Source organism: Neodiprion lecontei, chromosome 1, assembly GCF_021901455.1.
Source record: "Neodiprion lecontei isolate iyNeoLeco1 chromosome 1, iyNeoLeco1.1, whole genome shotgun sequence".
Lineage (NCBI taxonomy): Eukaryota > Metazoa > Arthropoda > Insecta > Hymenoptera > Diprionidae > Neodiprion > Neodiprion lecontei.
The window spans coordinates 15,114,934-15,140,946 of NC_060260.1; the positions used below are offsets into that span (position 1 = coordinate 15,114,934).

Sequence of the window (26,013 nt, forward strand, 5' to 3'; positions counted from 1 at the left end):
ACCAAAAACAAGTGGACCAAGGAACACGACGACAAACTCCTTTATATCAAGTGGGAGATAAAGTAATGATCAAGAACCATACGCGACAGAACGCCTTGTAAAGGATTTGGAATGGACCATTCGTCGTCGTCGAGATCAACGAACAAAAAGGAAATATCACTTACAAGAAAACCGCGGATGATTCCACAGCGTCTTATTGGAAGACCCATCTGAATAATACCAAACCGTACTACGAATACGACACCGGACCAAGGGAAAACGATCCAGTCCCTAGAATTAAACTAAAACGGGTTCAGAGTAACGATTGGATCTCCACGGAATAGAGTCTTAGTTTCTTTTGTTATAGGTGTAGCAGTCTGTCCCTAGCCTACTTCGATGTCTCAGTTATCAATGGGACTTTACTCCAGGAGGAAGTGGGCAAAGTATACATGTACCAGGAAAGATGGAAGATATTCCAATCCATTGACGCAAGTGGGTTCACCAAACCATTACTCGACATTCACGACAAACTCGGAGGCCTCCAGACGATACGGGATACCTATCTGGACCATTGGAACCCTGGTCAGCGATCCCTCGCCCAGTCCGCCCTGGACGCTTTAGATTTAGAATTTGCCCGCGCCTCGTCACACAAGAATATTTTGGAAGTCATTTTAGACTTGGGTGCGCCTATTCTTCAAATGACGCGCCGCCCCTCTGAATTAAGGGAATCTCAATCCCACGGAACCAAAACAAGTACTCCGAAAGCGCTCGCGTCGGGCGATGTTACTTACGAAGCCTCGCGCGAAGCTGAGGCGGTATTTGGAAAACATGTCCTCCTGACGGGCCTGGCAAATGAAATGTATCCCCTAAGGAAATCTTATCTCACGCCAAATATCAGACCGAAAAGAGGAATGTTTAACTTTTTAGGAACAATCCAAAAATCAATCTATGGAACTGCTGACGCGGATGATTTGGAAATAATTGATGGGAATCTAGCCTCACTAAAAAATGTAACGGTCACTCTAAATCTTGTTGTAACCAAGTCCTTGCACATCAATCAAGTCCAAATTAATATCTTGAATACAAATCAGCTCAAACTTAAACACTCTTTGGAAACTGTATGGGGACAATTAGAATCATTAAAAATAAAAGGTAACGAAACGCTTGCTTATCAGGAATACATGGAAGCTATAACTCTAAGTTTATTTGAAATTAAGGAACTGCAACGACTAATCGACCTGGTCATGACTGCCGTGCAATTAGGAAGGCATGGTATCATCGATAACACCCTTTTTACTCCAAAGGAGCTTATGACAGCTCTTCAAGCTTTCGACGCCAATGACAAAAAGACACTAATACCTATTAAAGAGGAAAATTACGAGAAGTTTATTAAAATAAGTGATTTAACTATAACCACAGATAAAGGCAAACTTATCTATATACTCACAGTGCCTTACTTAGAAAAGGAACCTTGGGTAATAATTCAGAATACCCCGGTACCCGTAAGAATAAATCACACTTATGTAACGCTTAACCCAACATATGCTTTGAAATTAGTACGTAAGAATTTTATAAGAGAAGTCACATTTTCTCAACTGAAACAGATAACCGATTATTTCATTGGTGATGACCGCGATGTGGGACATCGCAACGATACTATTGAACTTTGTGAGAAAATAACTGATCCCATACCACGAGGATGCACTCTGAGTCGTTTTCTCGTCACAGATATTGCTTACATAAGAACGCAGGGATCGCAAATAATCTTACCTTCGAAGCCAATTGAGGTAACCATACCATGCGCTTCAATGCAGACTTTTATTATTCAAATCACCAAGCCATCCCTGATAACCACGAATCAGAGCTGCGAACTTCAAACTTTGAAAACGCGAGTCAAATTAATCGTAGAACATATGACTTCTCAATTAACAGAAATACATGCAGATACCATTTCCCCGCTAAACAAATTTGTAACAGGCCGGGAAATTGTATTGCATCACGTGATTAACTTGGATACCCTCAAGGATCAAGGACAAGCCATTTTAGATCTTGAGAGTGTCCTCGCGAATAACGAAGCGACCCTTCGGGTCAACAATACATGGGCTAACTTCAAAGGTATAGGGATCCCATCAATAGCTGTCGTTTCTGGAACGATATCCGTCTTGTCTATTCTACTCTTGCTGTGGAAATTTAATATACCAACCTATATTTCGGCTTTCGCCGGATATTGTTGCCAAAGGAATCCCTCTGCTTTGGAAGTAGTAGAACGAAGGAAATTAAAACGCAGGATTGAGACACAGGCTAAACGTAACGAAAGAATCCTACGAGAAATTAGAAGCCGCAGAGACGCGCCTTTGTCTTCGTCGGGGGATGTGATGGAGCTGGAACATTTCTAATGAAATGTAACAGTTTATATCCTCTCGTAGGAACATGCCGGGGATCATTTAGATGAGTACAAAATTTATCATGCAGCGTAGCCCGCCTTATGCGCTTGGCTTTCTTATCGGCAGCAGTGCTCAAATTACGCGATTATGCACTTCATATGCACTGTCGCCGAGCCCGGCGAGAGGCCGTGTGAGCAGTCTCAATACTGCTTCCAGGCGTAACGCACGTCTAATTTAATATAATATAACGTTAACGCTTCCTTTCACCATTTGTTGTTATCAATTACCATTCAATTTCTCTGTTTGAATAAACATATAAATACATATATAATCGTTGCGCAATATTTGCATGACAGGAGTAAGGCTCCGGTAAAGCATCGCTAGATACCAGGTTCGATTCCTGGCTCCGTCGTTACTTTTTCGAATTTACCAGTTTTTCAAATTTATATCTTCAACAATGAAAATGCCTCGTGATTAATGTTAATATTGACAATGCATATCCGCATCTCAATTATTAGACGGTCATTGACTGTCTTACGGGCTTCGCATCAGAAGCGTAAGTTTCCAAAATGTAAACACACTTACAGAGATTCTTACAGTTGTGCTCGAAGAGGAAGAACACTTTATATTCACACATACAACAGCACAAGAAAAACAAATTTGAACTTACTGGTGATGAGAGGAATTAACGACATCAGAGTCAGGGCGGCTAGGTGGTCTAGTGGAGTAAGGCTCCGGTAAAGCATCGCTAGATACCAGGTTCGATTCCTGGCTCCGTCGTTAATTTTTCGAATTTACCAGTTTTTCAAATTTATATCTTCAACAATGAAAAGGCCTCGTGATTAATGTTAATATTGACAATACATATCCGCATTTCAATCATTAGACGTTCATTGACTGTCTTACGGGCTTCGCATCAGAAGCGTAAGTTTCCAAAATGTAAACACACTTACAGACATTCTTACAGTTGTGCTCGAAGAGGAAGAACACTTTATATTCACACATACAACAGCACAAGAAAAACAAATTTGAACTTACTGGTGATGAGAGGAATTAACGACATCAGAGTCAGGGCGGCTAGGTGGTCTAGTGGAGTAAGGCTCCGGTAAAGCATCGCTAGATACCAGGTTCGATTCCTGGCTCCGTCGTTAATTTTTCGAATTTACCAGTTTTTCAAATTTATATCTTCAACATTGTTAGTGACTATGGTCTTACCTTATCATCTCTCTCTTCTAGAATATCTAAATATCTAATATCTCTGTATAGCAGCGCTGTAACATTCTTTCACTTATACCGAATTGAAAGGAAACACCTTTGGTCACTTGATACCGCTTAGCTTATTTTGAGATGTAATTATTTCTTGGTCTTTGGAACCACCGGTATCTGTTAATTTATCAATTCTTACCTTAGCTGCTGATCATTACTATTTCTTCATACTTTTCTGATTAACTAATAACTGCTTCTGTATCTATTATCTTTGAGTAATTTATTTTAGTAAGGGTACCGCCTGAGCGATCTTATATCGCTGCGTGGCATCACTCGTCGTTCTTTTGACTTTGGAGTATTGCGCCGTATCGAATAACATCTTTTTCATTATGCTCTCCGCTAATACCGCTGATCGTAGTTGTCCGTAGTCTCTCTGGTTTGTCGTACGTTGCGCATTAATTCTCTTGAGTATTATTTGTCTTGATCCCGAAATTATCTTTTACTTTTCTGAATATTATCTCTCTGTGTCTCGCACTTACCGCAAACTAGAGCCTACGTATTATCTGTTAGTTTCTATATTCTATAATAATTCCCTGCCTCTGTTATATCTCTGATAATTCTGGTAATGTGATAATTATTACAATTTTTGTATTTCGCACGTTTCTTATAATCGCTTCTCATATTTCACGGCTTGCGTGATTAATGCTTAATTTAAGTATCTTATATGGTGGATTATATCTTTCTCTGTTCTGCTGACTTATGGTAACACCGTATTAATTATTACCTCAAATAATAGTATCGCGAGCCTACGCACATCCCTCGTTTATTCTGAAAACGTTCTGTTATTTGTTAAATCTCTCGCTTAACTTTTCTCTGGCTGTAAACTAATTATCTCACATATCTTAAGTGTATCTAACTCTTTTCAGTTGTCCGCTTGTTATTAATATTTATCGCTTCTTGGTCAATATATTTAATATTATTTCTGCTTCACCTGCTTCGTATTTCATCTATTGGATTTAACCCCTCCCCCTACCATTATCTTGTCTATACTGAGCAAGCTGTGCAAAACCGTCGTAGAACCTGATTTTGTGTTCATCTGTATCTTTTCTTTTAATTACTTATTTTCTGACGCATGTGCGTCTGGCGCCCAACAATCATATCTTTCTCTCTTATTATCTCTCACTATCTAATTATTCAGGTTAGTAACTGCGCCGTAGGGTAACCGATCTTTAACCCTCGCATTTTATCTCAACGTTAAAGTTCAAATACATAAAAAAAAAAGTATTTTGGTTACAGTGTGTACGTCAGATTGTAAAGAATTATTAACTTCAGAGTAAAAGAGTATTTGGGCAAGATTGAAAGATATCTGTGAATGTAACCATGGCCCTCTATACTATGAACCCGTTCGGTAGGTGTCGTGAGAGGTTCTTGGTGACCTGATTCACAAGCCGAGGCGTCAATGGCTGTCATGTCCCGGTAGTGTCCGAGACACACATGTATGAAAGAGAATCTAAAATAGTAAGTCCACCAACATAATATGACTTACCTGTCGGCTTTGCACCACGACCTTCAGCTTCGTTGGAATCTTCGATTTTATTGGAAAATTTCACCACTATACTGACATCAAGTTTCAGCACATTGTTTGAGGTTGTCTTTTGGAAATCAATATCGGCCATACTTTCGCAAAAACACTGCTTGTGAGAAGACACGAAAAAATATTACAGGAAGATTTGTATCGCATGTAAATAGCATGGGCTATACCGCCATCGCGACTCTGAGACAAGCTAGGAGAATTCATAGTGAATTTAAATGCGGTCAATCAACTTCGCAACAGGGCTGTTCAGTTTTCGCTAGCAACCGCGTTTACATTAATTTCATACGGGCGCGCAACTTTCCATGTTTTCTAGTGTCGTTTATACTGTACAACGTTGCATTTTATAGCCGCTCGTCACAAGGGCATAAAACCGAAGGAAATATCCAGACAACGCGTCTCTGGCGGGGTACTTCAACCAAACTCGATAGAAAATAGGTAATAACTACCAGTAACTAATTCTTTCTATGTAAATTCTGTATTTCGCGCTCCGGCGCAAACTAACAAGGTACACGGACGACGACGATTTCTACCACCGGTCAACAGCTACCGATAACTACCGTTTCCAGCTCTCGATGACTTCGTCTACCGACGGTTTGATAAGACTGAACTGGCTACCTTGGTGTGCTTCTGAAACATCTGGGCTAGCACACATCCGAAGCTCTCGTATCACCTCGATTGCAGGCATACAGATGTAAAGTCCTCCCATCAGCCGAGGGACCAGCTTCTCAAGGAGAAACCAGCTGCCCGATTTCTCGCATGCCGTAAGGGGCATACAGGGCAGACTGTAGCCTGCCGTCTTCTAACTTACCGGCCAGGTGCCGAACCGACCCCTAAAGTACTACTTCCAGTTTGATAAAGACCTAGTTCTGAGGGTCAACGCAGCCTTCCTACGAGTAAGGATTATAATCATATGACTCATGGTCCATGACTTAGAGTTGCATTAAGCCACCGTGTGACTGCATGGTGTTACGTGGGGGTGAGGGTGTACTGAGCGGTGGTAGTTAATGATTAATTGAATAATCAAGCTCCCACGTAACGACAATGAATAATCATTAAAACTAAGAAAGACCTACCTTTCGATAAGCCGGTAATTTGTAGGATCGTGTTGCTATAGTCCTGTACAGGTCTGTGAGGTTTGTTTAAATTGTTGAGGCAATTTTACAATAATAAAAATGGGAAGAAGGTCGTTCAAAATAAATGTTTAATATGATTTAACTGGTAAATGATGAAGTATATTCTGTTTCGACTTGGTTATTGAAATGTCTGGTAACAATCAATGGTGATAATGATATATGAGCCGAAAATAACAATTTATAAAGTGTTCAAGTTTATAAAAAATCGTGTGTTGTTCTATTCTGAGGGATATTATTATTTGGTCCCAGGAACATCTACTCTGAACGATGGTTAACTAGCTGGTCGTGATTATTGTATTGTATCTCTCTTTTTAGATTATCTTAAATCAATTATATATACTATTGTTAAGTCTTATTCGTTAATTCTTGGAAACAATAAGTACGATTCAATTGGGGGTAGTGAAGCTAGCCACCAATTCTAGACCTGGTTTTGAATGAAAATTACTGAAGTAGATTTTGATTATAAAGGTGAAACAAGAATTCGTTCAATTTCGAAGATTAACACTCGGATTGACTTAGCTTTAGGTGAATCGGTCGACGAGATTGAGAGCCGTCGGATCGTGTCGGTCTGCGTCGGTAGATTTCTGGACCAGGGGCCTCACCTCAAGTTTGGAAGAGTTGATCAATCGAAAGATGTTGAACGTCGGTCACTTAGTCTTTTTAGATTTGGAATGATATCTTGTTATCGGAAGTTATAGTTGAAAATGTCAATTTTCTGATTTTGATGTATGTTAAAATTGATTGCAACAATTTATTTATTAAAAACGATAGTGTAATTATTATTATTATTACTTAAGATTACCTGATTCGATTGAATCAGGGCCGAACTCAGTTTAATTATGGAAAATGGAATGGCATAAAAATGTCTATTCGCGAAATGATGAGATTTAGTAAAGCACAGAAAAGATGGAAACGTAGAAGAAAGTGAGCCTCTTGCAGCTAACAGATTAACTGAATGCTCGAATTTGACGAATTAGCGCGAGACTTTAGGTCGGTCACAACTAAGATTTTCCAAACGCTACTCTTGCTCGAGAGGGCTAATCCGGGTTTACGCCCACGCACTTCGCGACTTGACAGACGAAAGACGCGGCTTCTTGGGCCCGAGGGTCCAAGGAGCTGCAGTTGTAATTAGTTACAACGGTAATTAGCCAATGAGGTGCGAGGGCGACCTCCTGGTGCCCAAATCCGCATGGTCAGCGTTACTTCTCGCTCTTCGACGGTGTTCCGACGATTCTCAATCTCGTCGGTGACACATTGAAGATATGAACAAAAGATATTTACATGCAATGTTCACACATTCATTCATACATTCCAATAAGTAATCTATTTTAATTTGGTGGTTCCAAAGGTAGTGGTTTATCCTAGTTATTGATTATAGTTTTAACTTAAAAAGAGGGATATTTCCAGGCTGAGCGCTACTGATGCTAATTCAGCAGTCTCCTATCTCAGTTCTTGGTACCAGTTAAATAAAAGAAAGTTGAACCTTATACTAGGGATCATCGTTGGTCTCTACGTGACTTTTGTCAGGAGGGGTGGAACTCGCCGTTATTAGAATATGAGATTTTGACGAAATGATATCTGTGCATTGAAGAAATTAACGAAATGAAATGAAATGGAATTTTGAAAAAGGTACGCCAAGGCGGTACGTCGGGGCGTAACAATGGTCTCCTTGATGTATCGTGGGCAGCTGGCCACCGCCTATACGACCAAACCGGTGGAGGCGAACATTGAGTTACAGTAAGTTGTCGCCATCCACTCGGTAACTTTGACTGGAAAGCATCCGACATAGATGCCTCTGTCAAAGGAATCCCCAATGATAGGAAACCTGGATAGTAGGGTGAAGCAGCTGAAAAATTGTATGTGTTGGTGTCAATGACGGAATCACGGGCAGGACATTACGTGTCATCTGTCGGCAATCTTCAAAAACGTGTGACGTAATCAGAACCGATATTCACCACAACAGGGATGACCCAATTATGGTGGGGAACAGACGACTAATCAACTAGAAGAAGGATCACCTACGCTCAGCCCGCCAGGAGACAGCTTCACCACTACTTTGTTCTCGTTTTGATTTCTTTCAGTTACCTTCCCTTTTTCCTTTACCACTATCGCTATCGTTTGTTCTATCGTTACCATTTTCTCACAACTATACTACCGCTTGCATTATCGTTTACTTTCTTTCTCTCCTTTTGAGCAACTTCCTTCTTAGCCTTTTTTTTGCTACCAATAAGTTTAATTTGAATTAGAGTCAGAGTTTGTGTGCCTGAGTCACCGGCTAAGGTAAGGCTTCTGCCTTTGTATTGTATCGTTACGAAGTTACTCTTAATTTCTATTTTCTTTCTTATCGTTTTTATCTCTCTTGGTTGCATCGTGTGATGCCAGTTTTGTGTGAATTATGGTGCACGACTTAGAGTTGCGTTATGTTGCCGTCTGACTGCATGGTTTCGATAATTCACTGGCCAACAGTGGTTTTGTTGCTCTTGATATTTGAGTCGTCTTAGAAAGATTCGATGTCAACGACCTTAGGAGTAAGCGTAGTTTTTCGAAATTGGCTCTAGTTATTTATTCTATCGACATTTTCATATATGACTCAAAAAAGCAATGTTTAGGTGAAAAATTCGATTTCTTTTTTTTAATATCTAAAGTTTATCAAAAAAATACTATCAATAACCTTAGTTATGCTTACTTTATTCGGGCAGAAGTATGAAAAATATAAGAAATATAATACTTTGTTGTTCTCGCCATGAAAAAGAGGGCAAAACAAGTTTCTTCGAAAGGGGGGGTATTGGGGTGTTCCGAAAAAAAAAATTAAAAAATTTCTCTCAAACACGCATCAAACTTTCGGTAGAGCATCTTATATAGAATATCTCAGCCAAATACGAGCTTTTAATATTGATTTTTTTCCATTTTCCATTTAAATAACAGATGAAAAAATTTAGGAAAAAATATATCTCATAAACGTCTGACATATAAACCATCTAAACGTACATCTAATAAACTATCTGTATTAACAGATTCTTATAGGAAATTTCACGCTCTATAAAAAACTACTGATATAGAACTTTAACCGTTCAAGAGAAATTCGCCTTTAAACATTGAGTCATCTCGAATACAATACTACAATAACATAAAAACCAGAGCCAATCTAATATAATCATAATTATATTCGTAAGTTTTACGTTCTCAAACACCAGGATTCACAGAAAAAATCAGAGCAACAAAAAAAAGTATTTATTTTGTAGAGCTGTGAATTGATAAATTCCGTGTCTGAGCAACCTCGTAACTACTTAATAAGTAACTCTTTCGTATTCGTGAATTTTCTGATTATCTGTAAATCCTATTGCCGGATAAAAATAGTGATTTGGCACACTCAACTTTTTGGGCTGATTATAGTTTTATTACGTTGGTACAGTAAAAAAAAAGTGCTTAGCATGAATTTTGGTCCACTCACCCCTACTGCTGGCCTTACCACCCCAGAAACCCCAGTTTTTAGTCTTCATTTCCAAACTTTTTGTCAAGTCAATGCATCCTTACGAAAAAAATACAGTGTATAGAGTAAGTAGATTTCTTTCAACTTGATTGTTTCAGTTTTTTTTCACCCCCCCCCCCCCCCCCTGCCCTTCCAAAAAATTCCCAAATTGTTTAACATTTTTTTCTCGACAACTAAGATGGACGCGGATTTCAAATTAATACTTTAAGTGTATTTTTACTCGAAGAACACACTCTACTTTTTTTATTTTTTACAAATTGGTGGAACACACCGAAAATTATAAAAAACCGTTATTTCAATCATTTTCGGCTTTTTCTGCTCTTCGTTTTACTTTGAATGATGAAAAACGATATTGTCAACCGAAAAACATTCAACGAAATATTTTCTGCCTAATATAATACTCATGCGATGAATTGTACGCATATGTATTGTGACGTGGTATTTTGTACCCCGTCACTTTGTTTAATTATCGCATTTCCCTAGGTGCAGATATCGCTAAAAATAACGAAAGCACGTCTGAGGCCAATACTCCAAAAATGAACGACTAATTATCTTTAAGTTGAATTCTCTTTACTAAGCTAATTGTATGCTATTTTCTAATTCTGTGATGCTCTACGAGAACCATCTGCGAGACCTTTGCGTCAAGATACCAGGACACTGCCTGACAGGGGTCACGTACCAGCTCAACATCGACCACCACCGACTACAGACGAACGAATACCGCTGAAACCACTCCCGATGGATGCCTATCTAGTTGTCGAACAGGGTCGTGCGTGATGCACAAACAGCACCTCCAACTATTTGCGACTTATCGGCCAGGAGCCGAACCACGAATGAATGCTTCTACCGCTCGGATGCATCGTTAGGCGGCGTACAGGGCTTTGCGTCAAAAACACAACGAAGCCTCCCGTCGACGATACTTATCAGCCTGGAGCTGAACTGACCCTAACATCTACTAAGTCGTTGACTATCCAATAGAGGACGGTTTTCTCTTCACGAACCGTCCTATCGAAGGACTGCGGCGTGGAATAGGCTAATGATATGCTGACCACGTGGATCTGGTGGATCTAGTGTGGGAATCCGGGTTGAGGGCCATCACCACCAGATCGTTCCGGCATGAGGGCTTCAATGAGCGAGGGCCGGGATGCAGCGCCGACGAAATAGCTACAACGGGGAGTACCAGTAAAGCAAGGAGTGAGTTACAGTCGGTCGCAAGTCCAAAGGACCGGTGACGTAATATTGCCGCACACCTCAATATCGCAACACATGAGCAGTACGACCCCCCCCCTCTCACCAACGATACCGCATAGCTGAAGGAAAACATCTCTAACCACCTTCCGACGTCCCGATACCTCGATACCTGTCGTCGAGGGAAAAGAAAAACAAGCGGCGAGGGATTATCGCCGCCTACCCGTGGACCAGGCCACGCGACCTGCTGGTCCAATTAAAATACCGCAAATTTGAGGAAGAATCACGTGACAGCAGCTCGACGAAAATCAGGATCATCGCTCATCTCGTCACTCTACGTTCAGTTTTCGCAGTAAACAGACGTGTTCTCGTTAGAAAGTTTCTCGTATCATTATCGCATCTATATCGTATTCTATACCAGTTTCTATCTTCTTTCACGTAAGTGAGGTTCCTCTTCTATTTTGTGAAGCCACGAGATTACTTGCAATATATCGTACCTTTACCTTTATCTCTTTCTCTCTTTACCTTGCAGTTGGTCTGCTTGAGCCAATTGGGCTCGTATCTTTTCTCTTTATCTTGCAGTTGGTCTGCTTGAGCCACCTGGGCTCGTACCTTATTCTCTCTTATCTCTTATCTTGTCCCTTTCTCTGTCTTATTGCAAGTAACTTCGCGACTGGTCAACTATTACTTACGCATTGTAGTGACTATTGCTTTATTTTATTATCTTTCTCTTATGGAAAATTTGAATGTCTAATATCGCTGTCTAGCAGCGCGTTCCGTTGAAGGATCAATTTTTATCTTAGCTACTGAACATTGCTATTTTGTTATATTTTCTCTGATTAGTTTCTATCTGTCTCTTTACCTATTACCGCTGATTATCGTATCTTAGTGAGTGTACCGCGGGAGCAATCTTACATCGCTGCGCGGTCCCGCTCGTCGTTCATTTTACATTGGAGTATTGTGCCGTATCGCAGAACATCTTTTTCACTATTTTCTTCGCTAATATCGCTGATCGTAGTTGTCCGTAGTCTATTTGGTTTGCCGTACGTTGCATATTAATTATCTTGCATATTGTTTGTCTTATCTTGAATTGCCTTTTATCGTAACGAATATTATCTCTCTTTCTCTCGCACTTACCGCAAACTAGAGACTACGTATTATGTGTTATTCTCTATATTTTATGATAATTTTCTATTTGACCTGTCGCTTGAATTTACCTTGTAATTCATAATTCCCTGTCTGCCTATTTCTGATCATTCTGGTAATGTGATAACTATTACAATTGTTGTATTTCGCATGTGTTTATAATCGCCTCTCATATTTTATGATTTATTTGCTTACCGCTTAATTTAAGTACAGTATATCTTTTTCTGTTCTGCCTACCTATCATAAAACCGTGTTAATCGTTACCTTTAGTATCGCGAGCTTGCGCATATTTCCCGCTTATTCGGAAAACGTTCCGTTATTTGTTAACTCTCTCGCTTAACCTTTCTCTGGCTGTAAATATTGTTAATTATCGCACTTATCGTAATTGTATCTCAATCTCTTCAGCTGCTTGCTTGTCATTAAACTTATCGCTTCTTGCTTAATATATTTGACATTATTCCTGCTTCACCTGTTTCTTATTTTATCTATTGGATTCGACTCCGCCCCTCTACCATTATCTTGTCTCTCTGAGCGAACTGTGCAAAACCGTCGTAGAACCTGACCTTACCTTTATCTATTACCTTTACCTTTACCTTTGTCTTTTTCTCTAATTATCTATTTTTGACGCATGTGCGTCTGGCGCCCAACAATCGTATCTTTCTCCCTTAGTATCTCTCTCTCTATCTAATTATTCAGGTTAGTGACTGCGCCGTAGGGTAACCAATTATCGTTCTATCGTTTTACCCTCAACGCCATTAAAAATATTGGTTACAGTATATTTTGAAATACATGACAAGGAATCGTTGCATACAGAAACGTTTTCATGCTAATTCACAATGTCTTTTCCCGATCTCATACACACATTACGCGCGCACACTTAAATTCACTTACTAATCCTCTACACACTCAAATATAAATTACATACATATATGCACATAGACTAATGACACATCACGAAGAGGGAGAGAAAACTGAAAAAAGAAGAAAAATACGTAATGACGTTTAACTTTGAGAACGTACTTGTATATATTAAAACACGTCTTGTACAATAGTAGTAGGTATTTTAGTATACTCAAAATAATACGTATATGTATTACAAACATGAATAAACCAGAATAAAACTGTTCTCTAATTTTCGCTTTTACTGTCATCACTGTCACTAACAACAGTTAGTATATCTTAGTATTCATCGGTATCAAAGATTTTTAATAATAATTCAGCTGGCCTGATGATATTAGTCTGGTACCTCGCGGGAGAAAGATAATCAATTATGGCTGCTACATGACAACAGCATCCGACTGTACTCAACCCATTAGCACAATCACAAGCGTATCACCCAATGCCATCTGTGACGATATTATAAATTCGAAAGTGCTGGCGAGGTTTTGCTTGGCACCGCCATCTCGATTCGGGCGTCGGGCGAGAGAGGCGGCTTGGCGTTTGAAAGAGTCTACGGGAAGACGCCCAACTAACCGGTTTATAATTCCCCGTAGTGATTATTTGGGTAATCATTGTAAACGAGAATTAAAATAAAATTCACACATTGACCTCGCCAGTTAATATCCATACGAATCTGAACGTCATTACGGAATCGCCGCGAAGAGAAATTAAAAAGATCGTGGATTCCAATTTTTATAAAAAGATTCGCAAAATCACATGGACGATTACACGACGGAGTTACTGCCGAGTATTAAATCGAGGGATAAGTGATTTTGAATATAATTATGACTGACCAACTTTTTACATCAACACTATAGACAATTTTATATCCCAGTGTGAATTCGAGCGTATTTTATCTTAATTTATTTGTGAATGTTTGGAATGAATGTGTAATTTTAATCGTTAGAACAATGGACAGGATTTAAAGAGTTTTTATATGTTATTTATATTTTAGTTATATTTCATCTACATTTTGTTTATATTTTATTTATATTCCCCTTATATTTTATTTATACTTCATTTTTTCCATTTATAGTCAATGTCATATTTATTATCGTACTGGTTATTTTTTTTTTGTAAGCCTGTTCATTTATTTCATATTTTTTTTCTTTTATGTTGACAATAGACTCAAATTATTTACCGTCCCCTTATTGACATGTGTTTTTGACATCCCACGTTGATTAGAATACAGGAAAATACAAAAACAAAAACAATTATTTACACATCGATGCAATTATCGTTTGGTACGTAATCAATGTAGCATTTAATTTATAAGTTTTGCTGTTTTTATGACGCGATTTAACTTCATATTTCAAAATATTTTTTGATTCTTTCAAGCACCTAGGGGTTATTTCGTTATTATCATTGCCAGTTTTGGCCAAATAGCATAATGCCGTTTACAGTTGATAACTTCTAGTAAATAAAAATTTTAGTGGAACGATTGATAATTCCGGAAAATCGATTATTGCACTGGACTTAATGCTCTGAAATGGTTTTTTCTTTTTACTCCAGCGACCCTGCTCTACTTCTTTTGCCAAAGTATTTTCTGTGTCCATTTTGGATTTCATGAAATTAATGATGCTATCAGTCATACCAACATCAGACCTGAAACGTTTACCGAAAGTATTGTTCAGATAACACAGAATTCGGCAGAGGCTACCGATTTCGGGGAGAGTTCTGTTGTTAACTTCATTAAGAAAGAATTTAAATTTTTTTCCTATGATACCATGTATTGCCTCAACAACCCACCGAACTTTAGTTACAAATCGAGAGAAGTTAGCTTCTTCAGTAGTTACTCGAGGACGCCTAACTTTTAAAGCAGGCATCAGTACTTTATACCCGTTTCCTTCAAAATATCCTATCACGTCGCGAAATCCGCGATCTAGTACCAAAATATCCCCTGGTTTCAAAATACTACTCAAGCCGTTAGGATCATCCAAAATAGTTTTTAATATTGAATCATCATTCTGTTAGCAGGAAAAGATCCAGGTAAATCTAAAATATAACCATCAGTACAGCAAATAGTGAGTGGTTTACAAAGGTGGGTCTTTTTTTGTCCAGAATGAGCTTTCCTCTGGTATTCGCTATTTTTACTTTTTTGATGGTATACATAAGTTCCATCGCATATGACTACCTAATGATTTTCTATATTATGTAATTTTTTAACTATATCCGATGTATGATTGTTAATAAGATTATCTCTAAAACAAGTTTTATAACCAAACTTAGTTCGTAAGACGTGTTTTTTAAACGCACTTATAACTGACTTAATACAATTTTCGATAGCTCGATGATCTTTGACTTCGAGAATCGCATCAATAAAACTATCGGAGCTGCCAGTTCGAAGTTTCATCGAAAAAATAGCAACGGCTTGTAACGGGTTCCTGTTACATGAACGTCTCAAAGAAGATAGCATTTCTGTTCTCTTTTTGAGTTCATTCCAGTTATATACGGTAAAAATCTTCAAGCGGTTTTGATCTAAGTTGAAATTGCCAATCTTGTCATGAAGTTCCATTATACTTGTCGAAGATAATTTATCTGAAAATAATGCAAGTTCAGAGACTTCGATGATACTAGTATTTGAACATACACCAAAGGTACTGCACGAACTTACTCTAGCTCATTAGCAATAAATCTTTTTTCAAGAATATGTATTCCACAACACCAATTATTTTTAGGGATGTAGATTCTCAGAAAAGCGAACGCTTGAATTCGTGCTTCGGTAGGTACAATAATCATTGATTGACTATCAGCATGTGCTGAGCATACGCAACACCGTCTTTGACTTACAGAAAATCTTTTAAAAGGTATTTCTACAGTTTCAACAACATTAACATTTGGTGGCAACGGATAAATTAAACCAACTCCTGGCGGTTGTGATGATAGTGGCGTAGGCGTTAGTGATAATTGTGAAAATATTTCAAAAGCATTAGTATTTTTGTCCGTATAATTAACAGTTGAATGAGATGGGGTACTCGTTAAAGTTCTAGAATCATATAATGTATGAAATGGTGAATCAGATCTCGATACATTTGAAACAACCATCGTACATGACACTGCACTTGAGATAACTGCATCAGATGTTGATGCAGTTGAAACAATTTTTCTAGATGTCGATGCAATTGGAATAACTGCTCGAGATGTCGACGCAACTGACAAGACTGTACCGAATGCTGATGCAATATTGACAGGTTTTTTAGATTTTGATGCACTATTAAGAGAACTATAAGAAGTTATAGTTGCGCTAGCGGCTCTGCTGGAGATGCTTAAGCCCGAAGTACTTAAATCAGGATTATCTGATCTTGCTCCAGTCATTGCACTTTGTGTTGTAGTTGCAGTAGCTCTTACAGATTCAGCCAATTGAAGAGAATTTGATGTTCGACAATTGCAGCATAGAACATCTCTTAATTTGACCGGTTTTTTCAGTTGTTTTTCGTATAAGACTCTGTCTTTGTCAATTTGTATATTTTTCCGATCCTTGCTTGATTTCTTGCGGAGATTGGCTTGACATTTAATGCATTTATCATCTTGAATTTTCTGGTTTTTTAGCTTGGCTCGGACCATCTGACATTTTCTGTAATGTCAAAAGTTTTGAATAAAAGTAATAGCAAGTACTAGAATGAGGAGTCTTCGGATTGATACAACAACGTTGAATAAGTTGTGTATATTAATCAATTACATAATAACACTCACCAACAGTTACTAATTCCAACTTTCTTCGATTAATAAAAACTTGTCGTATGCACATTCTATAAGGATAGTCAATTATGTAAATTGAACTTTTGCTAGTTTATACATACACTAGGATGTGATACGTGACTTGTACGCTACTTCTAGAAGCCAGCGCACCCTACATATACCTACATACCACTGTAGTCCAGTCGAGGTAGACATAAAAATAGCCTTAAATGGAAATAATTAGGGGAAGCGATTTTTTTTTTAAACTTGGGGGGGGGGGGGGAGTGGTTGGAAGTCTAAATCTCGATTTTCGGGAATATCCCGCCATTGCGTTCGCCGCCATCTTGATTTAAAGTTCAATTTTTTTGTTTTTCTGAAATACTCGTTAATTCACAACTTTAGAGCAAAAATGGTGGAATTCATTTTGACTGTGCCGACATAATAAAACCATAATCATCCCAAAAGGTTGAGTGGGCCAAATCACTATTCTTATCCGGCAATAGCCTTTCTGTTAGTCTGCCTCTGTAAATTTCTACCGTATCTTAAGCTATATAAACTTTAGTCTCCTTTTCTTAATTTTCTGTGCTAGGAGCGCTTATTATATTTTATTTCTTGTACCACCTCCGCTTATTATATTTTATTCGATATTGTGCCTATTGTATCGTAAATTCCTTTGAGTATACCCAAGCGTAGATTAAGCCGCTCAATACTATCGTACTCTTCTATTGCTATTGGCAATTCTTTATTGTTGTTACTTGCTATTGTTATCTTTGTATATCTCTGCCATACCGTAATTCTTTGTCAATTTAAGTACTGCGTATTACCCGTGATTTTTTTATAATAAGGAGTACTTACAATTAGTGTACTTCCTTATTTTGCAAACTCTTCTCTGAATTTCTCACTCACTCATAATTTACATTTCCTCGAAATTTATATTTCAAGATTTCTTTGTGAAGCTTCTCGAATTTCTAAATATGGTAGATCATTAATTCAATCGCCTACGAATAACCCTCTCGTAGATTGTCTCTCGTATTTTATGGTCATTCCTATTCTCTTGTCTAAGCTACCGATTTCGTAAATTATAAATTAATGTCAATCTTTCTTATTAGTCAAAGTCTATGGTAAAGTCTGTCTTACTCTTGTGTTACTATCTCCCGAGCTATCATCACTTAGTTATCTATCAATTTACAATAAGGTTCTTACTCTCGCTTCAAATTAACAGAATAATAATTCGCGTTACTACGAATAACAATTCATTCGTTGAAATTTGGGTAAAATCACGTCACTCAGTGACGTGTGGTTTCAAATAAATCTTTGCATTATATCGCTTCTTCCGACCTACGCTTAGTTCTCTCTGTTAACTATCGTCTTTCGTTTAAAGCTACCGTCTTGATTTTATTCTGCCGAAAATCTGGTAACCCATTTTTGCTGACTTAGTGATCCTTGCTAATTTGTGTAACCTAACTTCACTGATTCGAATGTGTAAGGCTAATCGACTAATTGATAATTGACTGTTGATTTTCACTATCTTTAGTTTATCCTTTATTTCTTCAATTCCTTAATTATCGTTAGCTACCTTGAATACCGCCACTCTACCAGTTCGTGTGAGTACCTGAGCCTAGGCAGCCATATAACGGGTTTTCTATTCATTTTTTGATTTGTTTCGTATTGCTGTTTGAAATTCGACGCGAAAACGTCTGGCGCCCAACGTACATGATTTTGTTATAGTTTAGTAATTCACAGTAATTGAAGAATCGCGCCACAGTGTCAACGGTAAGTCCTCATCTGAGGGTAGCGGAAATTAGCGTTACAAATGATAGCATTTTACGACTTCATGTATCAATTATACAAGATGTACAACCGTGGTTATCACTGATTATATATCTAGATACACCAAAAAGTTGAGGTCTGAAAAAAACGAAAATTCCAGACTGAACTGACAATTTCGACGATGTTGGAAATATGACAGGTGGTATATTTCGTCTATCCGTACATCGACCATATTAATATAAGGCTCAATTGAAAGCTCCAAAAATCTAAAAACCTACAAAAGTTGTTAGACGTAGAAATTCCATCATAAGACGGGAAAAATATGCGCCCAATAAACACACGATAGTATGATAAACGTTGAAAAAGAGTATAAACCATAAGTTTAGAAAACTTTCGTCAAGTAAACGTTATTTTTGACGTTTATTAACCGATTTTAATAGGTATTGTCAGTAGGGTTTTGAGACGGATATTTGTATAAGTAAAATATCAGTCATATTTATACGTTTTGAGTACGTCACTCCGATTTACGTATAATAGTAACCCGGTTGTTAATGTATATGGGATACGTGTCTTATACGTATCACATGAACTTCAAGACTATCACTGGATGATGGTAGGTGAAAATTATTTTTTTACCTTTGTCAACCTGTTTTAATACGTACTACAGCAAGGTTTTTCATCGCAAATGTATATTAAAATTGTGACATGAAAAAAAATAGATCGCAAATCCTTGGAGAATTGATGTTAATGATTTTTCTTGAACGCGGACACTATTTCAACAACTTATCGGTAATTACATCGATGAAAACGCATTTTAGATCGATTAGTTTAAAACCTACCGCATTATTTCGCACTAGCCTGGGTTCGAACCCCATTCACTCGCAATGTTTAGATTACTGGTCGGACACCCTACCTACTACGCCAAACTATTCTGTGGAAAACCATGACTTTATTTGATTCACAATACAATGTACGGTCTACACAGGCATGACAAATAATACAGTCATTAAAAACTCATTAATAAGATTATAATTTCAGAATTCGCACTCACAATACAATTTCAAATGAATTTACAAGAGCATTTATTGTCCAAATTTAGTAAATTGTTAGATATTCATGAAATTTACAGTGCCATTGTCTGAAATTGAAAATTTGATTACTCATTCGAAACTTAACATGGTAATTCTTTGGGCATCATTGAAATCTGACACTGTTAAGAATTTTGTATAAAGTTTAGACACGCACAATTTGAGCAGATTCACAAGTTGACTTAAGGCATGAAGTAAAGTCCACATTGTCTATTGTAAGATAAAGTAGCGTATATTTCACTAAATCGTTAAAGCGGAAGTTACTACATGATTTCCAGAGCAACTATGTTATGCTTCCATACTCACAAAAATGGACATCCCTACTTGCATGATGGTAGGATGTAGAATTAACGTTTGAAAGTCATACGTATTATCGACTAGTAATATACTTTTTTGCAACCACTACTCTGAACGTTGATCAGTAGAGTTGATAAAACAATAATCATGGTCAAAATTAAACGGTAGAATATACGGATACAGTTAGATATACGGATCTTAAAACTTTCATTTATACTAAATGAGGTTGCTAATTTTTAAACGTTTAATGAAACGGCGGTACCCTGAACCGTTTTAACAACATTCTCTGCTGCCCTGATGATACACTAATTTATAAGACGTAGATTGGTGAATGTTTCAACACTATTGTTATTTTATACTATAGTCGTAGGTGTCAGGTATACAAAATACATATTATCGACTAGTGATATACGTTGTTGCAGCCACCACTCTAAATGTTTATTATTAAAGTTAATAAAACGATGATCATGGTCGAAAGAAAACGGTAAGAGGCTACAAGTCGATACAACTGCTACATATACGGATGTTGGAATTTATTTTTATACCTCATCAAGTTGTTCATTGATAGACGTATAATAAACAGACGAAGTTCTCAAAATGTGGTCTAAACGTTCATCGCTGCCGTATAATACTTATCAGTACATACAACGTAGATTTCTGACCGTCTATCATTTGTGCTTATACTTGAATTAAACCACCATTACGTATATTTGACGTATCATATACTATCGTGTGTTTATAGGGCGTGAAAATTTTTGTCAGGGAGGTTAGAACGCTTCTCATCGCGCTAACAGATAGTGTGGTCGGGTCGCGCGCTTTTTTTTTTATGAATTTTGTGCGATCCGCGACCGCCGATCTTGATTGTAGGTATTCTTACAGCGTGAAATAGTATTTATTTACAAAAGCTCGATGCGTGAAAGCAAAATGCATGAATACTTCACATGGCATAAGCAACAAAAGTTCTAATTCGCACAATTTGCCTATCCAAAGTTTTGTCCTTACTTGTTTGCTACAAAATTTGTCAATTTTTACTCACTTCGTCTGAATTCACTTGCGGGTATGCATTTACCGAATATCGTTGCGCGCCAGTGTACGGAAGTGCTGAAGTGTAAGCGCCCCCAAGGCGCCCGTCATGCCAGCACGTTCGTACTCTCGCATGCACCGATATTTCTACTGCAATCGACGGCAAATCAAACAACAGAAAGAATTGATGAAACGCATCTATTCAGTCCAAAATTAACATTATGATAATCTGTTCGAAGCTAACTGATCAATAGATTCAATGCGATTAAGTCATGAATTTTACACAGTATGAATCTAACAATAAGCTGCAAGTGGCAGAATAAAACCATTTCAATTCTATACGTTAGTAATATTAAACAACCATTCATTTCGTGCAAAATTGATTGTATTCGATCTTAAAGACGTCATTATCGCATGGGATCATACACAACACTTAAAAGTATAATCATTCTAATATAAAATACAAACTAAATGTGCCCGCCAAGTGTGTAGCTCTTAAAATGATGTTTCGATATCGCTACACGAAACAACGAGGTCCGACTTCATGACGGATACCTACTTGCCTAGAGATCTTAGGGCTCGGCGTTCTTTCTCGATTTCACGAGAGAAACTGGCAATACCTAAGTTGTTCTTATATTTTCATTATGATGTTACCATGGTAAATTGGCAAATTTGTTTACGTTTTAGATGTTTTTACCTACATACAATTATCCCCCCGAAGATAGTTTATCATACTATATATCGACAGTTTCGAGTACAACAATATGTATGGTAATCTAGAGCTCTCTTTAAGACGATTTTTAATTTATTTTTTCACCATTCGCGCATATTGTTACCGAGATTATCAAACTACTATTGGAACGTTGGCAATAGTACGATTCATAGGACTATAAATAAAGGTGAATTTCCTATCAATTTTCAACTACGTGAAAATCAACTATGTACCATATCTTTGTTTTAAGAGTGCAGATAATAAATACGCTCATAGTCTTATTTCAGCTCTATGCTGATTTTCAGCGCTCCGTTCGTACCAAATGCTAGTATACCCTAAACAAAATGACAGCTAGATCAGGTGAAGTATAATTTCAACTTTAAATAAAATCTCTAAATAACTATGAATTCAGTGGCGGGCTCATGAGAAAGAGCAGCTGCACTATCACAAATTCGAAGTCGATTGAAACAATATTTACATTTAGTATGTCTATTTTCAACATTGAGTCGGTATACTATTGAGTATCATGGCATCATGAATCACAATTTTTAAAAGAATTTTCATCAAATACTACATCTTTAGCAGACTTCTGACTCCGCAGTGACGATAAGACGTTATGCATTGCTCAGTATCGCCTAAATCTTTGACTATATTATACCACATTTATAACCCCAGCATCCAAATATTTCTACTTGTCTACGATTTCCGATATGTACAATTTTATTTCTTGTAACACAGGTCGAAGAAATTTTTTTTTTGAGTTTATATTAAAATAAATAAATTTTAATTATACACATCGAATAATAACCAAGATCTTCATTGCTTACTTAAAAAGTTAGCTTTTGTCTTTTTTACGTTAATAAATAAGTCTTGAAATTTGATACGAGAAAGTCCGTACAAATATAGAAGTACGAAAAGTATTCATTTTTGAACTTGTTTTATCAATACTTTTACATTTGTAGTTTATTATTGATAATGATTTTTGAAAAAAAAGTGATTTAGATGTAAAACTGATGTTTGTGCAATTTTTATTTGCAACAATTTTTCAAGAAAATAGGTAATTATTCTTAAGACCCGAAATATTGTTGTGGTTTCTACAAAAGCGAACTTTATCCAATAAAACTATTTTTTCTTTCATTCGTTACGTGAAAGATGTCATAATTTAACATTTGTAACCCAGACTCAGAATTCGTCTTGAACAGTACAATCTAGATTATCCTTTATTCGCAATAAACTATGGTGTTCTTGAGACTTTAATCGATGTCCTGAAATTCGTACATGTTTCCATGATATTAAGAATCTAAAATGAAATAGGCTTTGCAGAAAACATTGCTATTCCAATAAAAGAAACTCACATTACCTTGGTGAATCGTCCCGCGTGTTAGAAATCCAACAGATCTTACTTGCTTATGATTGCATTTCAATTTATTCATAAGCGTATATTATTCATTTTACTTTGATCCGTAATCATTGAATTCATAAAACACATTACCGAAATACAGTTTCAATACACGTTTAGTTTTTTTCAACGATAACGCCAATGATCGTTTGATTTTCGCAACTTCTGAATGATTCGTACAGCTTGTCTATTCGGTTTACGTAAATCGTAATATGCATCACAGACCGTGATGTCATATAAAAAAAAAAAAAATCCCTACCTGTAAACATCGATATTTGCAGCTTATCCGAATATATATATACATATATACCAGGTCAGTTATGAGAAGAAATCTTAATATTCTTTGTATATTGAAAACTACGTCAGTGAATGTATTTTTAACCGATGTTTTATAAAGAGTTAGTGCTATACTGTATTATGACTTGTAGGTTTGCTATTCTTCTATTCAGGCATTTTTAACGCGTGATCTTAATTTACTGAAAAAATTTGAGCTATACAAAAAAATTTGCGTCCCAACGAGCGATGCAATAATGAGAGAATTGTGAGTTGTTTTCAACGTCATATTCGTAATTTAAAGTTATCCATGATGCTTTATTTCACCTATGACTCAGCCGAATAGACAAGCTGTACTTCAGACACCTAACAAACGAAAAGACGATAATGCGTGCAAGGTTCAGCCGGTAATGCATCCAAGGTTTTCGAAATTCGATTTAGAGATTGACTTTCGAAGATTGGAATTTGGAAAGGTAAATTGGTTCAAATGTAAACATTACACGTCTTATCACAATATTCTGACTCTGTATTGATGTTGCTTGGAATATACTTTGCAGATTACAGATAAGCTGATTATTTGAAAAAAAATTAATTTTTTTATTGCTTGTTATTGGCTTGATTTTTTTCAGTAGATATTTTGATGATTGAAATGAAGTTATTATAATATATAAAACCTAAATACCTACATGCATCCGTGATTCACTTCATTTCCATAATACATCTGCAATCTACATATATTACATATAAAACAAAATGCAAATTATATTACCGAAGCATAATCATATACGACTCTGAAGCGCAATTGCGACTTGAAATAATCACTGAAAACTGTCATAGGTAGTACTAAAACTCACCTGGCGTGAACTGCGCCTGCGAAGGTGGCTTCGGCATACAGTCCGGTCTTTCGCATAAAGGATTTAATTGCAGGTGCTCCCGGTCCAGGTGAAACACAGCACGAAATTTCGAACATACCGAAAAACAATGACCCATTTTACCTTGAGTTGCAACCAAGTGTTTAAAATTACCTAAATATCCCAGTAAAAATTGTTCATAACAAATTAAATAATAAATGTTGAACACATAAACTAACTATAGTTTTCTGTCACTGCAAATATTCACAATCCCTTGCGCACGAGCTCACACCCGATCACCTTCAAACCTCATTCGAGACTAACAATACGTGCGTCTAGCGCGGTAAACGACGGGAACGACATGGATGCGGCAACGTCGAAGGTCAGCATGCCGTTCTGATTAAACGTCTACTGAAAGCTAACCGACTATTGGAAAATCGTGAAATGGTATGCACTGGTTACAGTGCGCATGCAATGGAGATCATCTCTATAGCTGGGCGTGATGCCACACGGCCCTCACAGATCCCTTGACCTCTGCGCCCACGTTATTCAATAAGTAAATACTTTCTAGTGTCGTATATAGTTAAATCGTAATGACAGAATACCGTAAATGACTCTGTTTCCAATTGAGGTCAATGTGGTGATCTGTCCGACAAATGAATCTTTTCTTTTTCATCAACACGGAATAATTACTTGACAATTGTTGTGGAATCATGCTGTAATAATTGTTATTAGAGGTGATTGCAGCCGACGTATTCGAGGAATTTGCTTCAATGAGATGTATGTACTCTTGGTCCCCACACCAGCGTGAATGTGAGATCATCTTTCTAAATATGATGAACGAAAGTTTCTGGCGAATAACCACGTGATCTCTAGACACATGGTTACTCTATAACGTGCACAGGCGATGGATGTATGAACCATCCTACGATACTAAACGGTGATGTGGTATGCAGTTACTATTTTAGGCTTAGCACTGAAAAAGTATTTCTGCCCAGTCTTCCGCATGGTATACTTTCTGTTTCATCAGTTGCCATTTGAAAGCGAAAGTGCTATTATGTACAGGGCATTACAGACCACTTCATTCAATCAAAAAATATAATTATCGAAAAAGTTTCATGAAAATTCAATTATGTAAATAGGGCACTGTTTTTAAAATCGGATAACGTTGATGTGCTTAATTTTTTTCTTCTACAACTTCTCAGGTTCATTTCATTCTATACACAGAGAGAAACTTATAATTGTGTTAAATACTTTTCTAATTTATAAAGTAGTAATTTAAACAAGCTTAAACCGATTCATCGTATATGTAACCTCACTAAAGTGGAGTTAATGCAATTAATAATAAAATTTCTAGTTCAGCTTACATTTGCTCGACTGTTCAGAGATAGTAAGAAGTACTGAAGAGCTTAAAATCTAAAAATACAGTTGGACGTACTATTGTGTGACACTGTGGCCATGTGCACTTTTAATTTAAGAAATTAAAGTTGGGCACCAATTCCTTTAAAGCCTTTAATGCATACATTTTTTCTTACATAAGATTCACTTGAGATATTTCATGGATGAGCTTTTGGGGTCACTGATTACGAATCTGAACTTGAAATTCAAAAATTTTAAATATCCAATATAGCGAATAAATAAAAACAACAAGAAAAATGTAGAAAAAATTCTGTAAAATTTTTTGGTGTGTATTAAGATTGTGTAAAAATTGGTAATCAGATTTTCATAGCAGATCAGCAGAAAATGCTTTATTTTCTTGGAAAAGTACGAATTTTTACCATTTGTTTACATGTGCTGCTTTTGCAATAAATAAATGAATTTGAAACTTTTTTTACATTTGGTCATATTTCAGGGACCATGTGG

General features: G+C 37.0%; 1 protein-coding gene across 1 annotated transcript in view; it reads right to left on the reverse strand.

Annotated features, from left to right (window-relative positions):
• Positions 1-24,507, reverse strand: part of LOC107227861 (annulin-like) — a 486,920-nt gene extending 462,413 nt beyond the window's left edge. The window contains exon 1 of the mRNA XM_046738423.1: positions 24,154-24,507. Coding sequence (XP_046594379.1) covers positions 24,154-24,289 — 136 coding nt within the window. The 5' untranslated portion in view covers positions 24,290-24,507. The remainder of the gene's footprint in view (positions 1-24,153) is intronic.
• Positions 24,508-26,013: the final 1,506 nt, after the last annotated feature.